The 15,760-nt window shown below is 35.5% G+C and overlaps 1 protein-coding gene across 1 annotated transcript; it reads right to left on the reverse strand.

The window, feature by feature from the left end:
* Positions 1-8,160: 8,160 nt before the first annotated feature.
* On the reverse strand, positions 8,161-9,555 carry LOC128226406 (FMRFamide receptor-like). The gene has a single exon (XM_052936282.1). It carries the CDS (start codon positions 9,503-9,505, stop codon positions 8,414-8,416), a length of 1,092 nt encoding a protein of 363 aa, XP_052792242.1. The 5' UTR covers positions 9,506-9,555; the 3' UTR covers positions 8,161-8,413.
* Positions 9,556-15,760: the final 6,205 nt, after the last annotated feature.

Here is a 15,760-nt window from a genome sequence, read left to right on the forward strand (position 1 = left end):
ATAAGCACACAATACAGACAGCTAAAGAAATGAGTGTCCTCCTTCTTGTGAATACGACTCTCACTAGATGTGGCTTGATCACTGAATACGCTCTTTCCACTGTAATCATCACAAGGACCCAGGGTGAAAGCTGTACAAGCAAGTATGTCAAAAACATGTCCAGCTTGCACACAACCTCAGTTGTTTGTCTTACGTCGATTTGCATCAAATGCATGATCCATTGTTTTAACGGACTGAACGTCAAAACCAGAGTGTCTATCACGGCAAGTGATATTAAAAGAATGTGTGTTGAAGAAATAGTTCCTTTCCTTAGAACTGCTATTGAAATTATGTTTCCACATATTCCAAAAAAACACAAGAAAGGGGTATACCATATTTTAATCCTCTCGTACAAAACAAAGTGTTCTTCCTTCTTTAACAAATCGCCCATTGTCACATTATCACTTTCCATTTTGAATTCCTTCCTTTTTAGAAGTATGTTTTTTGAACGACTGTAAATAGTTACATGAGTTATATATACCTGTTTTATAAGATAATGTAATCGTAAAGCCCACATTTGCAAAGAAGACCAATATGCTACCACAGTTGATTCGCGTTTATTGCATAAAATGTAATGAAAACAAAACGTCCCAGGTAGAAAATATTTATGCAACCTGTTTTATTGTCCCTAACGCTCGTATGCGTAGGCCTGTTTTATCTTACCGACTGATAGCTATAATGATGTTTTATAGGTAGGTCAAATTACATTGTAAATTAAAAATGTTTAAATCTACCTCCTTTTTAGAGAATTGTGTGGGGTTTTGTACAGTATGATTGTTCATTATTCTGTTCAGTTAAAAATCCTAGAGTCAATTGGCCTGCTTCAATAAAGATGTTAGTTGTAAAGTTAAAAAATCTTAAAATCGGTTTACTCATGTATATGACGAGATTTAACTTCGGTATATTTATAATGTTTATAAAACAATTAGGTTGCAGTTTGGGAACCAGTATGATAACGAGGATGACATTATCAAGATAAATCATTAAGAATAGATATGTGATCTTAATCTTCAACTAGAACTTAATTAAATTACAATTATCATTTTTCAAATCATAAACACACCGGATAGCATTAAAGTGCTCATCCTCAGTTACCAAATAGCTGCTTTAGATATTAACATTAAATGAAAATTATTTCATGCATTTTGTACGCCGGCTCAAGTTACAGTGCAATTTAATATCCTCTATTGTAGAATGAGTTCTGATATTACACAATAAGTGTTAGTATTTGTATGCTATTGTTGACTTGTGATTTTTTCTCATAACAAGCAAACGTTTTCATACATAATGTACATATTAAATAGTAAACACATATCAAAATATCAACTAAAAGGTTGTCGCACAGTGTGTTTCTGAATAACCTCTAAGCCTCTCTTGGTGATGTATCACTGTATGGTTTAACAGGTATCAGTGTGACGTGTACATTTAACTTGGGCTGATCCCTCTTTATTATCTCTTCACGGTGTGTGTAATCCTTTTGATGTAACTACTGTTCTCGGCTCTAAATTGTTTTTTTTTTGGCTGTACACCAATTCGTTGTCTCCCTTTAAATTTCCGAAATATGACGTACCTCTATAAGGACTTTGCATCCCACAGAGCCAGCAAAGGCAACTGTGTTGAAGTCAATGATAAAGTGAGTGAGGGGGTACACCAACGCTACCGAGTAGATACGCGTTGGGTCCCTAAGGCAGCTGGCCGTTCACAGATATCACGCTGTCATTACGTTTTAAGTTAAAAGGACGAGATCCGAGTGAGAGGTTTGCACCTGCAAATGAAAAAAAAAAACCGTTCTGCGGTTTGAAAAAGCCCCGATTGTTTAGAATTGTTAAAGTTGGATGTCTGGCTAAGGAACACGATTTAAGTAACTGTTTTATTATTTATTTTATTAGTTTATTATTGTATATTGGTAATATCTAAATATGTGATCACATCATCACTACTTTCACTTTTCAAAGTTTACAATGATGACATTGATCACATTGTTTACGTTAACAAACAGTATATCAATTTATTTTGGTATGTTTTCACAATAGCTTAAATAATCGCAAAGTCCCTCTAAAATGGAGATGAGCTGGATCTGCTTTCTGAGTGCGTCCGGTTTGGTGGAGGCAAGGCGGTCGCATTCCTGGTGAACAGGACTCCGTTGGCGGTGATTTCGTTTAGTTTTGAACTCAATGATATATTTAATTAAAGCTTTTATTTCTGTATTCCAAAACAATTAAAATACCGAATAATCGTTAATTGTTTGAGAAACAGCTTACACGTGTAACACCAATGGAATTGTAAAACCAGTTTTGTACCTTATTGTTCAATGTCAACACTAAACAAAGATCTGTTTTAATGGAACAATACAATAAGGAACAAAATTGTCTGAAGTAAGATCAATTCTCATGTGATGAATGAGTTCTAAAATTTAATAGAATTTGTTGTTTTTCCTTAAACGATCCGAATTCAATACGACTGACTAATGGTAGCATTAAATAATTTGTGATAAGTGTGCATCGTATTTTAAATTTTCTTTTGTGACAATTAAACAGTGCTATGTTATTGCAAAACTTTTCGTTCATGTAACTTGCCTTGATATAATATTTAGGGTTTTGTACAGATTGTGCTCTGCAATTTTCTCCAGTCGAGCTGGCTAGGCACTGAAACAAACAATAGAAGACAATAAATACTACCTTCAAATAATAATAGGCTCAAATTGTGTAGTGCCATAGTGATACGGTGACGTAGTAAGTGGTATATCTTTTTAAAACGACTTTCGCACCTCGTATAGGAATCGCAATACCTCGTTAAAACATCAAAGTAGCTCGTTTAAACAACTAAATTATCTCGTTTAAACATCTTAGTAACCCTTTTAAACGACTAACACATCTCCTTAAATTGGCATTATTGATCAATTAGAATCTCCTTATAGCCGCCCATAAACATGAATGAAAAACGGCTAATGTCGCAAGACGTTTAAACGAGATAAAAATTAACACGTAAGTCATCTTTTTTGTTACCGTACAAAACACTGTAATATTTTTTCTTGCAAAGACCTAGGATCTATGATAAATGTCATTAAACATAAATTGAATAATATCATTATTGCATGAAACAATAGTATGTTTAATTCTGATTTGTTGTTATTCTTTTTAAGCACCATTCGAAAGGATGGCCACAATAGCAATTCGACATTTGATCAGCAAATTCATCATTATAAGCTCGAACGATGGATTTTATTCAATCATAACATTTTTGTTTTGTTTGTTGTAACGGTTACTGTACATGGCCACCTTATGTTTATGTTTGTGGTCACCAAGCCGGACAAATGGGTTTACTCCGGGTATTCCGGTTTCCCCCACAACACAAATCCATATCTTGCGTAATATCGTGCAAACGAAAGTGATTACTTTAACTTGGTGTAATAACTTATTTCACAATTGTTGTAAAATAAATACCGGAGTGTATGATTTAATTTAAAAAAATGTCTTTATGCTATAATTGTACATGGGTAGCATACTTCAAAAGAAAATAACCATTGTAAGTTTGGTTTGTGGTCACTAAACCACAGAAGTGAGTATTCTCCGGTTACTCCGGTTTCTTCCTTAACACAATATCACACACTCGCTTAACATCTTGCTATCGATAGTGATTCATATAATGTTGTAATTACTTGTCTTACAATCGTTTTATAACTTTAAACTGAAATACATGGGCAAACTCAAACAGGGGCATTCAAACATTCATCAATCGACACAAGAGATACACCACCAGATTATATATTACTTACACTTGGGTCCTGAGAATGACTGTGAAGAAGTAGAAAACGAACCCAAAGGAAAGCCTGTTATCAACGCGCAGATTGGTGGTCACTGTGAACGTCACCAGTCAGATCCACTCCACGGGTAAATGTGATAAGGTTATACACTTATGGCCAATTCCTACATGGTTGATTCAAAGCATTTAGCAAGAAATCGTTATACTTAGTCAATGAAAACAATCATTGGTATGGTCTACTTCTGGTGTATAAATGAATGATGCTTTAGAAAGAGATAAATTGAAAAATCTCCTTAAACCTTATTTTAACTATCGGACCCGAATTTCAGCAGATTTGAGTCTCAAATTCAGATTCAATGTTTTACATTGTTTGTTACATTAATTTTTATAATGTTAATTTAGATGTTGATTTAGTTCATAGTAATTTCTTTGAGCTGATTTGTGACAAAAGCTAGAAACTAGTAATGGTGTCCATTATGAAAGGCCATGAGAAATAGCGTCGGTATATGTATCTTTTCTAATCACGTTACATTCACATGCTATCAGGTGGAAATAAGGAACATTTGGCTTTAGTAATCTGTTTTGATAGGGAAGTATTTTTTTAACGTATTTATACAAATTAATGTTAATAATTATTAAGCGAGTTAAAATGAAACAAAATATGTTGTGAACTGTAAAGCAACTATGGTGCGTATGTTGGTTTATACTTATTTGTATTTGCTCGCTTGTGAAGACAGCTGAAGCCTGATTAAAGTCACACGTTCCTTTAGAATAATTTCCTAGAATAATATGTATGAGGAATTAACAAGCCGTTAGACCAGACAATGACACAAATACGTTTCCTGTTGACGATCTAAGTATGTTCTCTTTGGCTCTCTACCGCACGTACCCTTTAGTAATGTAGCCGACGACCTTGACACTATAAGTTTCTTGGAAGTTTCCGACAACGTGCCAGCAATCACCCGAGGAGAGTTGATTACGTGCACATTATTGTTTTAAGTACGGATTTATATGGTAATTTCTTAATGGAGGTTAACATTTCACGTTTAATTGCTATTTCCTAAATATGGTAATGCCACAATACCAATAATGGTTCTTGAAAACAAATGATATGAATATCAGTTCAACTAGTAGTTTAAAAGGGATTGCTTTGCAATGTTTAACATATGGTCCTATAATTGTGGCCGAAGCTGCACGTTTTGAGGATCAGTGTAATTTACCACTAAAGTCCCATCAGTATTCCATTTTATGCCTCTCAAAATCATTGACGAGGCTTTCAGGATTATGTTTGAATTAATCTCAAATGTACTTGCATATCGTTGCATTGCATGCAGGTGCGAATAATTGTTTGCAATAGTGGAATATCGTAGGCATAAAAAGCTGTATTTAACGAGTGGCGAAGCTAAAAATGATGTTAAATGAGAATGAATAGTGGTTGTTCAGAAAGCGCGCCAAATTGTATGCGATATAATATCATTTCTGAAATCGCGTCACTTATATTGATTTCCATACCTTTGCCTGCTGACGTTTTATCGGGAAAAAATCAAAATTCAAAACAGTGAAAAATATCATTTTTATTTCACTGATTAATCTCGGTCAATTATCGGAAAACACATAATACATCACAGTAAATGTCAACATGTGAAATACGTTTTCAAAGAATGTGTGCTTAACCTGAAACCGTTTGATCTCTGACCGCACGTGTTAATACAGGTTGACCAATAAAGCGCTAAGCTATGAAGAGTCATTTATTTAAGAAAGTTTTCAAGTGTCTAAATCAACTCAATGTCGAGAGTAAGTAATAAAAACGAACACTTGCGTTGTCTCGTCGGTTAGATCCTTTTCTTTCTAACGCACCGAATAGGCATTTCCGCCTTGCTGGAAAACTATATCTGGAAACCCCCACGCTAGAGGAGTTACGCGCTGCGGGCAAACTCTTTGTATTTGTTTTGATTATTATCTTTATGTAAGCATAATTTTGATATTTCAATAGATGATTTTAATAAAATTTAACTTTAAAAAATATAGCTTCAAAACAAAATAACCATTAAAAGACGTTATATTGAAGAAACCGATTGACGTTTGCAGTGAATGAAATTTACTTTGCGTTATAAATATCATCGCACGCACTCTGTCCTGTAATTAAAAAGTGTGATTCTTTTCACAAAAACGTGATTTAAGGTCGCAAAAACACAATGTTTGACCTGTCTGGATATATATTATTAGAGAAGGACAGACTAACGATAAATGTGTGTTATGTTGTTTTAGTTAATTGATACAAAATTCAAATTCATTTTACAATTTTGGATGTTTTGATTTTCTACATAACGTCAAGTTCGGATAATTTGACGTCCTGTGTAACGAGTAGCTCGGAAAGTAAACATGTTTATTTCTAGACCACACAGTGATGCAAAACGAATGCATGGTTAAACATTGAATGAATATGATACAGTTTTTGGAAACGGAACTGATCTATAATTTTGATTAAATTATTGTGCTTCTACAAGACATTTCTACACTGCCTCTATATACAAAAAAGGTTTACATTAGTTATCATCGCAGAAACCAGTACACTTGGCCAATTCCAACCTTGAGTACAAACGTCGTAAATTTTGTTTTCAATTAACATTATAAATGCGCATATCAGTATACACATGGAATATAAGAGCATTTCATCCGACCAAAAACAATTAGATAGGGGCTGGACTTACCACACATATTTTTTACTACAAGGGATCAAATAGGTACGGGTCTGACAATACACAGCTCAATAGGGACGGGTCTTACAATACACAGTTCTATAGGGACGGGTCTTACAATACACAGTTCTATAGCGACGGGTCTTGCAATATATATCCATATGGACGAGTCTTACTACATACAGATAAAAAGGGCCGTGTCTTACAATATACAATTCATAAGGGACGTATCTTAAAACACGCATGTCATAAGGGACGCGCCATAGACACGCGTGTATATATGGACGGGTATTACTACAAAAACTTTTTATAGGGACAGCTATTAGCACAAACAGTTTTATAGGGACAGGTAATGCAACACACAGTTTCATTCGGGCGGGTCTTTCAACACACAGTTCTATTGGGACGGATCTGGCACACACTGTTCTATAGGGACGGGTCTTACTTACATAGCCCTATATGGACGGGTCTTACACACACAGTTCTATAGGGACGTGTCTTACACACACGGTTCTAAATGGACGGGTCTTACACACGCGGTTCTAAAGAGACGGGGCTTACACACACAGTTCTATAAGGACGGGTCTTACACACGCAATTCTATAGGGACGGGTCTTACACACACAATTCTATAGGGACGGGTCTTAAACACACAGTTCTATAGAGACGGGTCTAACACATACAGTTCTATAGGGACAGGTCGTACACACACAATTCTATAGGGACGGGTCTTAAACACACAGTTCCATAGAGACGCGTCTAACACACACAGTTAGTTCTATAGGGGCGGGTTTTACTTTACACAGCCCTTTATAGACGGGTCTTATACACACAGTTTTATAGGGACATGTCTAACACACACGGTTCTAAAGGGACGGGTCTTAAACACACAGTTTTATACGGACGGTTCTAACACACACACGTTTATAGCGACGGGTCTTACACACATAAAGATAAGACTTTTGTAATTAATGTGCTTATTTGAAATGAAGAAAAATAAGTATGATTTATAAATATGTTTGTGATATTCACACGGCGCAAACTCATTGAAACCATATCGTTTTGTAATGCGTTGCAAATACTCAAAAGCTTCTTCTGTTGTAGTACAAATAAGTTTAAATTGGATATAAACGATGAGTATTGTGTCTTTTTTCTCTCCAGTGATGAAACTGAGAAACATAAAAAAACATCGAAGAATGTATTACCAAAGAGAACATTGTGGTTCCAATGAAGTTGCAGCAGTTGGAGCAGCAGCAGCAGTATCTCCGTCTTGGATGTCTTAAAATGTCGCGTATATTGTGAACGTTGTTATTTTGCGAATTTCGCGAAGTTCATTTTCTACATTGAGCTTGTCTTTGATAACAAAACTAGCTTTATTAACAAATCGGTATATGTTTAACTAAAGTAAATTTAAGGAATAAAACAGTTATTTTCAAATACTGCAAAACATTACACCACGTTCGTTATCTACAGATTTTAATTTTATTTTGGTTGAAAAATACCCCAGCTACAAATTGAAGTGTTTATTTTGGCAAAAAACAACAACTTATTATCAGAAACAGAAAATCACATGCATTCAAATTTACATGGTCACACATATCACAGTTCAATGTTTTTAAATATTAGTAATAATATAATAAAATACGAAAAAAATCTTCTCTAGCTCTATAATATCGATACAATCTTCAGAATCCTTCTCCGGTTGAATAATATCGATACCAGAGTCATTGTCCTTCTCTGGCTCAACAATACCGATACAAGAGTCATAGTAATTCTTTCGCTCAATAGTATTGATACAAGATTCACAATCAGTCTGTCGCTCAGTGATACCGATACATGCTTCACAACCCTACTCTGGCTCAATAATATCGATACACGAATGACTGTGTTTTGGTAACATCAAGTTTACGTAGTCATGTGGTCACATGATGTGTTGAACTCTGATGACAATTAGACACATGTGAACCAGAACTTGTGTGCAACACAATTGTGGCTCTCGATTTGTTCTTGTTCTTTGAAAACCTTTTCAGAGGGAAAAGCAACGCCTTGAGGTCTGCTCTGAACTTTGACCCAAACATCATGTAGAGGACGAAGTTTATTGCACTGTTCGTATACATCAACATAAATACTATTTCTGACACAAGTAGCATTTTCGCATATGATGCGACCGAAGCTTCTTCCTCGGGAAACCAGTACACTTGGCCAATTCCAAACGTCACAGACGGACAAATCAGCACAAAGAACGTAGTATTCAGTATTAGGGTCATAACTGTCCATTGTGAAACTGGTTTTTTGCTTTGCAAAGCAGATTTCGACGTTTCACGTTTTGTTCTGCAAGTCACACTTGATTTTCTAAACTTATTGCTGGATAAGATACGTATCAAAATAGTCAGGTTTCCTGTTAGTAATGCACAAAATGGAATTCCAAATGCTAAGGCTAAGTCAATCCAAGTCCAAATTTTAAACACGAACGTCTCGTTTCTTGGATAACAAATAACCCGTCGGATACGCTCCTCAAATATTAAGTCATAAATGAAAAGTAAATGGGAATTTATTGCCGACAGGCACATAATCAACGCTGACAATGCAACGGCGATACGGCGCTTGGTAAATACATCTCGCACATTTTGAGGCCATATGACACAGTAAGTTCTTTCTAAAGTTACAAGGACCAAAATCCACGGGGAAAGCTGTATGAGTACGTACGATAGAAAAATGTCAACCTTACAGAAAATGGCAGAACTGTTTCTTGGTTCCAGGTTCAGCATAAAGAAAATCCACTTTTTGAGAACACTGTTCAGTAGCACAAATGTGTCAGTGACTGCCAACGATATCAAAAGCAAACTAGTTGATGAGCAAGTCCTCTTACGTAAAACAAGGATTGAAAGAACATTTCCAAATATCCCAAAAATCATCAGCACCGGTGGGTAAAACGTTTTTATTTTTTCAGTTACAATATACGCCGCTTCATTTTCGGGATTAAACGACTCGTTAGTTGCGTTCATTTTTAACAATACTCATTATATTCTTCAAAGTTTGTCCCGCAATGGACATAACGTAGTATATTCCAATAGCTGTCCAGATTATTGGAAACAAGAGATTATATTCTTCCATCTGAACTCGACAGACCAATGAGAATGGTTCTTTCCAATGGATTGTTTCTGATTGGATTTCAGCTGAATCTCTCCATCATAATTGAAAAAAATGACCGTGTCATAGCAAATATTGGCCTAAGGTTTTTATCAGCTTCAAATGAACGATGCTGATTATAAGAACACACCCGTTGAATGGTGGGAGGGTCGGGGATCGGATTGAAGATGGCACATACAGGTGATTTAAACAACTGAAAATGTTGTCGTCTAAATCCAGAAATCTTAACACTTGAAACAAAAAAATGTTGAATTCATAAATAAAGTTTATTCTTGGACGTATTAAGATAATACTGAGCAAAGATGGACACCAACACAGTACATGCAGATTTAATTTACTATGAACTATGAACAACACGTACCACATTGACACCATTGACAACATGGACAACACGGTAAGAATTGACATGATCAACATATATAGTATTGTCAACATGGACAGTACAGCATTGACAGCATAAACATAATTGACATCATCAATATAAACTAGGACAACATGAACGTATGAACAATATTAAAGTATATAGAGCGATTTTAATCAGAACTATTGTCAAGGCGACTTTGTGTTAAAACGATATATTTTATTTTCCATGGTAAAGCACTATAATGTAATGTATTTTTTGTCTAATGATGTTCATTTAACACATATCATTATACAAAATGACTGTAATTTCACTCTACCAAATTAACGACAAATACATTACAAGAGCCATTACCCATTTAATTTGAAATTAAAACCCGCATCTGTTGTCAAGTGGGTTTGTTATTATGTGTATTTACCTTAAAACATAAAACGCCGGACATGCTCAGTCGCACGAATAAAGCATTGAAATAGAGAAAACAACAATTAGAGAAATGATCTATAGAATCATTGTTTCCTTTATTAAGCCCGCGATTATCAATTCTGCAATACTTTAAATCCTCTTTAGTAAATATATACAGGCATAGGTAATTAATTATTTCTTAGGAATGACTTATTGTCTCCATGAAAATTATATTTGGGAAGAAGGAATGTTTTTTGAACGTTTTTTTTTGTTTTGGCGAACATGACGCTTTGTGCAGCGATGTCTTGATATTAATATGCATATAAGCATTATATTTAAATTTATTCCACCCCTTTCGATTCAGTTTGGCGCGTTCAACTTCCTAGCTTGCGCTGTTAGGTATAATTGAGGTGATGCCGATTTGTCTCTGATATATTTTAGTTAAAGTTCGAATGGATTAACTTTAATGGAGAAAGATGAAAAAAGAAAATCACTTACATGTAAAAAGAGCTTAGCTTGTCTTTGCCAAACACAAGATTTTGTTGACGTTTGGTGTATTAAATTTATGCAGGTATGCTTTAATACCAATTCACCGTAATGGCATCGTTAATTTCTCCAAAATGATTGTGTTTCGCTTTCCATTACATTCGTATTATTTACTCTGTTCTTATTAATATTCAATACACTAAAAGCACGTTCATGCAATGAGCTTTGTTTTGATAATAATCGCCGAATTTCATCAATCAGGAATAAAATTTTAAAAATAAAGAAATTATCTTAATATGAATATGTCGATGGATTATCCAAATCTATTGCATTAAGCTTGAATTGTTATAATATGATCATAGTATTCCTTGATTGTTTTTGTTTCTTACATATATTTGTGGGAACTGTATTTAAGTAGTACATTACCCCAATTAAAGGTAGCCAGCGCATGCGATAACGATACAACGATCTACAGAAAAATTCTCGACGAGAGCGAAATGTCAACGGCTAACCGACGACGAAACTACGTGTCCCACTCATTGTCCCAATAGACAAGAACGACGGTTGTAATTAATGACTTCTTTGTTATGCTTAAGCTCCCTTCTGTTGCGTTTGGCATTGGAAACGTTTACTAGTTCCCCTCCAAAGAGATTACACCTGCAAAGATAGCGGATATTTTTCTTATTGCTGAAATAACAGTTACGCTTCTGTTATTATGTTAACTTTGTCTTGTATATATTACTTGGTTCAAAATTTAGATCTCATTTGGTAAATATGTGTCTTCGATGTTCTTTTTTTGCTACAAACTGTAGCTTGCAAGTGGCGACTGGACTTTGCGATGATAATGGTGTTTTCAGTTACCAACCCACAACAAGGTATTGCAAAGGCAGAGCCGATATCGATCCACATAAATATATTAAACATAAAGTGTTTGTAAGATTTGCTTCTTTAGTGTCAATGTATATCCCCAGCCTCTTTCATGAAGATGAGTTTGTATCCATAAAGTAAATGAGAATCCACTTAAGATAAGCACACAATACAGACAGCTAAAGAAATGAGTGTCCTCCTTCTTGTGAATTGGGCTCTCACAAGATGTGGTCTGATCACTGAATACGCTCTTTCTACTGTAATCGTCACTAGGACCCAGGATGAAGGCTGTAAAAGCAAGTATGTCAAGAACAGGTCCAGCTTGCACACAACTTCAGTTGCCTGTCGTCTTTCGTCGATTTGCAACTAATACATGATCCATTTGTTCAACGGACTTAACGCCAAAACCAGAGTTTCTATCACGGCAAGTCATAATCGAAAAACGTGTGTTGAAGAAACAGTTCTTTTCCTAAGGACTGCTTTTGAAGTTACATTTCCACATATCTCAAAAACGCACACCAATGCTACTAAGGTTGAATCGCGTTAATTGCATCAAATGAAATGAATTAAAACGCTTTTAGTCCTAGGTAGAAAAGAAGTGTTTTATCCTTCATGAAATGCATCCGGTTTTATTGTAGCTAACGTACAATGTGTAGGCCTGTTCTATCTTAAGACTAATTACTATAATAGTGTTTACAGGATGATCAAATTATTTTATAAATAAATGATATATAATTCAATTTTCCTCCTCTTTAGAGAATTGTTATTGTGTATTGATTTCAAATGAATATAGTGATACTTTGGTATAATAAAGATCAAACTCGACCAATAAATTGTACTCTTACTCAATGAGACTAGCAGAAAATTTCGTAGAACTTTTATAGGTTGGGCACAGATTATCGTTTGGTTGCTCTGCACGTAAAACTGATTTTATTGGTTCATAGTTATGAATTGCTAAATATTGACCAAAAACAAACATGCTAGTTAACTTTGACTCAACCAACAAAATAGATAACCAGTTCGCTGATGGTGTGTGTCAGGACCTGAGATTAAATTAGTACCACCCACGATGATGGCTTATTATGTTTCATTGAACAAAAGTAATACCTGTCCATGAGTTTTCTGATCATCAATACAACTGTTATAACCTTCCGGTTGCGTGTAGAAACTAAATATGATCTACGCAATACCACCTCGGGTATTACCTGATCAAATACTCAATATGGCGAGTGCTTGCAAAACATTACGCAACAATTGTTCCAAGTTCTTTACATGTTTAATCTCCGCCTGGTTGCAAAATGACAATGACGTCGAAATGGGTAATAGAATGTACTTAATCACGTCGTTCAAACAAAACTAATTACACTTGTTTCGTAGTTCAATTTGTCTTGTAGTAACTTTCAAGAACAACAGGAGCAGACACAGCATGCGTGTATTTGCTTTTAATTGAATTTTCGTGATACACCATATTGATTATAATGGATCATATTTCGTATCAGTTGGCAAATTAAGCTCAAAGACATAGACTCCCTTAATTCCTGCATAAAACAATGAGATTAATGTGATCAAAAGTTCATACTTGAGGATTTTGTAATCAAGATTGGACACACTTGATGAAACGCACTTTTAATGACGTAGTGTCTGAAGAAAAAGACAATACCACTTAAACAAACGTTATTGGACGTTGAAAGTGTTGCTCTAACCGTTCATGATAAAATCAAATACTTATTTAGCGCTTTCAAATAATCTCACTTCCGTAAAAGAATCAATAAATTCCAGAATCGACATGTCGAATGTATCAGAAGACTCTTCTGTCCATGCATCTCACATAATAAACGTGTGTATGTATACCTCTGTCTTTCCACCTGCACAGAGCTTCTTGACAAGGACGCCTTAAACATGAGAAAAACGAGCTAACAACATTACGTGCCCCGTAGGCTACCAACTCCTGGTAAGTAAGAACATTGTATAAATGTTTTGAGCAGCAATAAGGGGATTAATTGCTTAAGTTAATCGCGTACTCACCTTAGCCAGAAGAAGTCCTCGTGGTGCTATGGTAACTATTGCCATTTAGAGCACGAATCTAATCAGTCATCTAACTTTTTATTCGTAAAGGCCTTTGGACGAGCTGTGCCATACCTGGTTAAGGTTGATGGTGTACTTGTGTTGTTTTGGTAAAAGAGCGGCAAGAAACACTGACTTGGCAAACGATTTGATAGCAATGATGGGGATGTCGGTGATGAAGCTGCCTGCACTGTGGAACTAAGGATAACGAGGTTGGGGTTATTTGTCAAGAAAGGGAGACATGTCTTTTTTAACTTCCTAAGTCAAATGTTAACATTAAGCAGGTAAAAATAATGTTGTGAGCTGTAAAGAACTTATGGTGAGACAATAAATATGGTGAAAAATAGGAAATGGGAATCTGTAAGCGTATGTTGGTTTATTTGAAAACAATTGCTCGATTGTCAAGACAGGTGAAGACTGTTATAAATCACTCTCGAGCCTGATTCCCGGGCAGAGACCAGTACTGTGAGGAAAATAGGGAGTAACCCTGGTGGTGTTCGAACCCACAACCTCTTGGGTGAGAGGCGTCACCTATACCACTAGTCCACTCTCACCTTAAGACGTTGCGTCTGTAAGGAATATAAAAAAAGTCGAAATTTAAAAAAGATGAAACATGAAAGTGTCAACACTTATGCATTTAAGTCAGGCGTTCCTATGTTCAAGAATACAAATGAAGAACTAACAATCCGTAAGACCTGACAATGATATATAAACGTTTCCTGTTAATAATATATTAAGCATTCTTTCTTCGTCTCTTTACCGTCGACGACCTTGGGACTATTCGTTTCGTGGAGGGTCCTTAATAGGACGCCAACGCGTCAGCAGTCACCTGGGGAATTGGTTACGTGCACTTTATTGTTTTAAGTATGGATTCATATGACGATGTCTTTATTAAGGTTAACTTTTCACGTAGGATTGCTTCTTTCTAAATATGATTATGCCACATTACAAATGATATTATCAGTTCAACTGGTAATTCTTAATAAAAGAATTGCTTTGCAATGTTTACTCATGGTTTAAAGATTCTAACTAAGGCTGAAGCTGCACGATTTTTAATATCAGTCCAGTTGTTCACTAAAGCTCTATCAATATTTAATTTCCTGCCTCTCAAATTCATGGATCAGGCTTTCAGAATTATGTTTGCATTATTCTCGCATGAGCATTTTGCTAAATAGTTGCATAACATGCAGGTAAAAGGTGCGTTCAAATAAACATGATCATTGCAACACTACAGTGCAATAATTATGCTGTATGAGACGGTAAAATAGTTGCTTGATTCCATGTAAATAAATGAAAATTGACGATAATTCTTTTCAATAGTGTTATATCGTGAGCACAAAAAGCTATATTTCACGAATGGCGTAGCCACGAATAGAATACCTACTACTGATGTTAACGAATATAAATATATTGCGATCTTACACTGAAACGCTTTATTTCATTATATGCCTAAATAATATCGGATAGGCGTCTCATACCTTTGCCGGCTGACGTTTTATTTTGAAGTGTGAGCTGGCTTAATTTTAAAAAGAATGAACAATATTGAAATGTGGGTCTAACCGCACAGAGCTCTATATTTTCGGGCATTACTACACATATTTCTATAGGGACGGGTCTTTCCACACACAGTTCTGTAAGGACGGGTGGCTACTCACACAGCTCGTTCTATAGAGTTGAGTTTTGGGACGTGTCTAACAACAAAGTTCTAAAGGGACGGGTCTTACAACAAATAGTTCAATAGGGACGGATCTTACAGCACACAGTGAATAGGGACGAGTCTTACAACACGCAGTTCTTTATAGGCGGGACTTTCAACACACAGTTCTATAGAGTTATGTGTCTTACCACACACCGTGTTGAAGGGACGGGTATTACCACACATAGTTGTATAGAGACAGTTCTTTCCACACACAGTTCTATAGGGACTGGT

Source organism: Mya arenaria, chromosome 3 (assembly GCF_026914265.1).
Source record: "Mya arenaria isolate MELC-2E11 chromosome 3, ASM2691426v1".
Lineage (NCBI taxonomy): Eukaryota > Metazoa > Mollusca > Bivalvia > Myida > Myidae > Mya > Mya arenaria.

Bases quoted from the DNA above. Each gene is read 5' to 3' on its own strand.
- LOC128226406 (XM_052936282.1), bottom strand. From the start codon at position 9,505: ATGAACGCAACTAACGAGTCGTTTAATCCCGAAAATGAAGCGGCGTAT.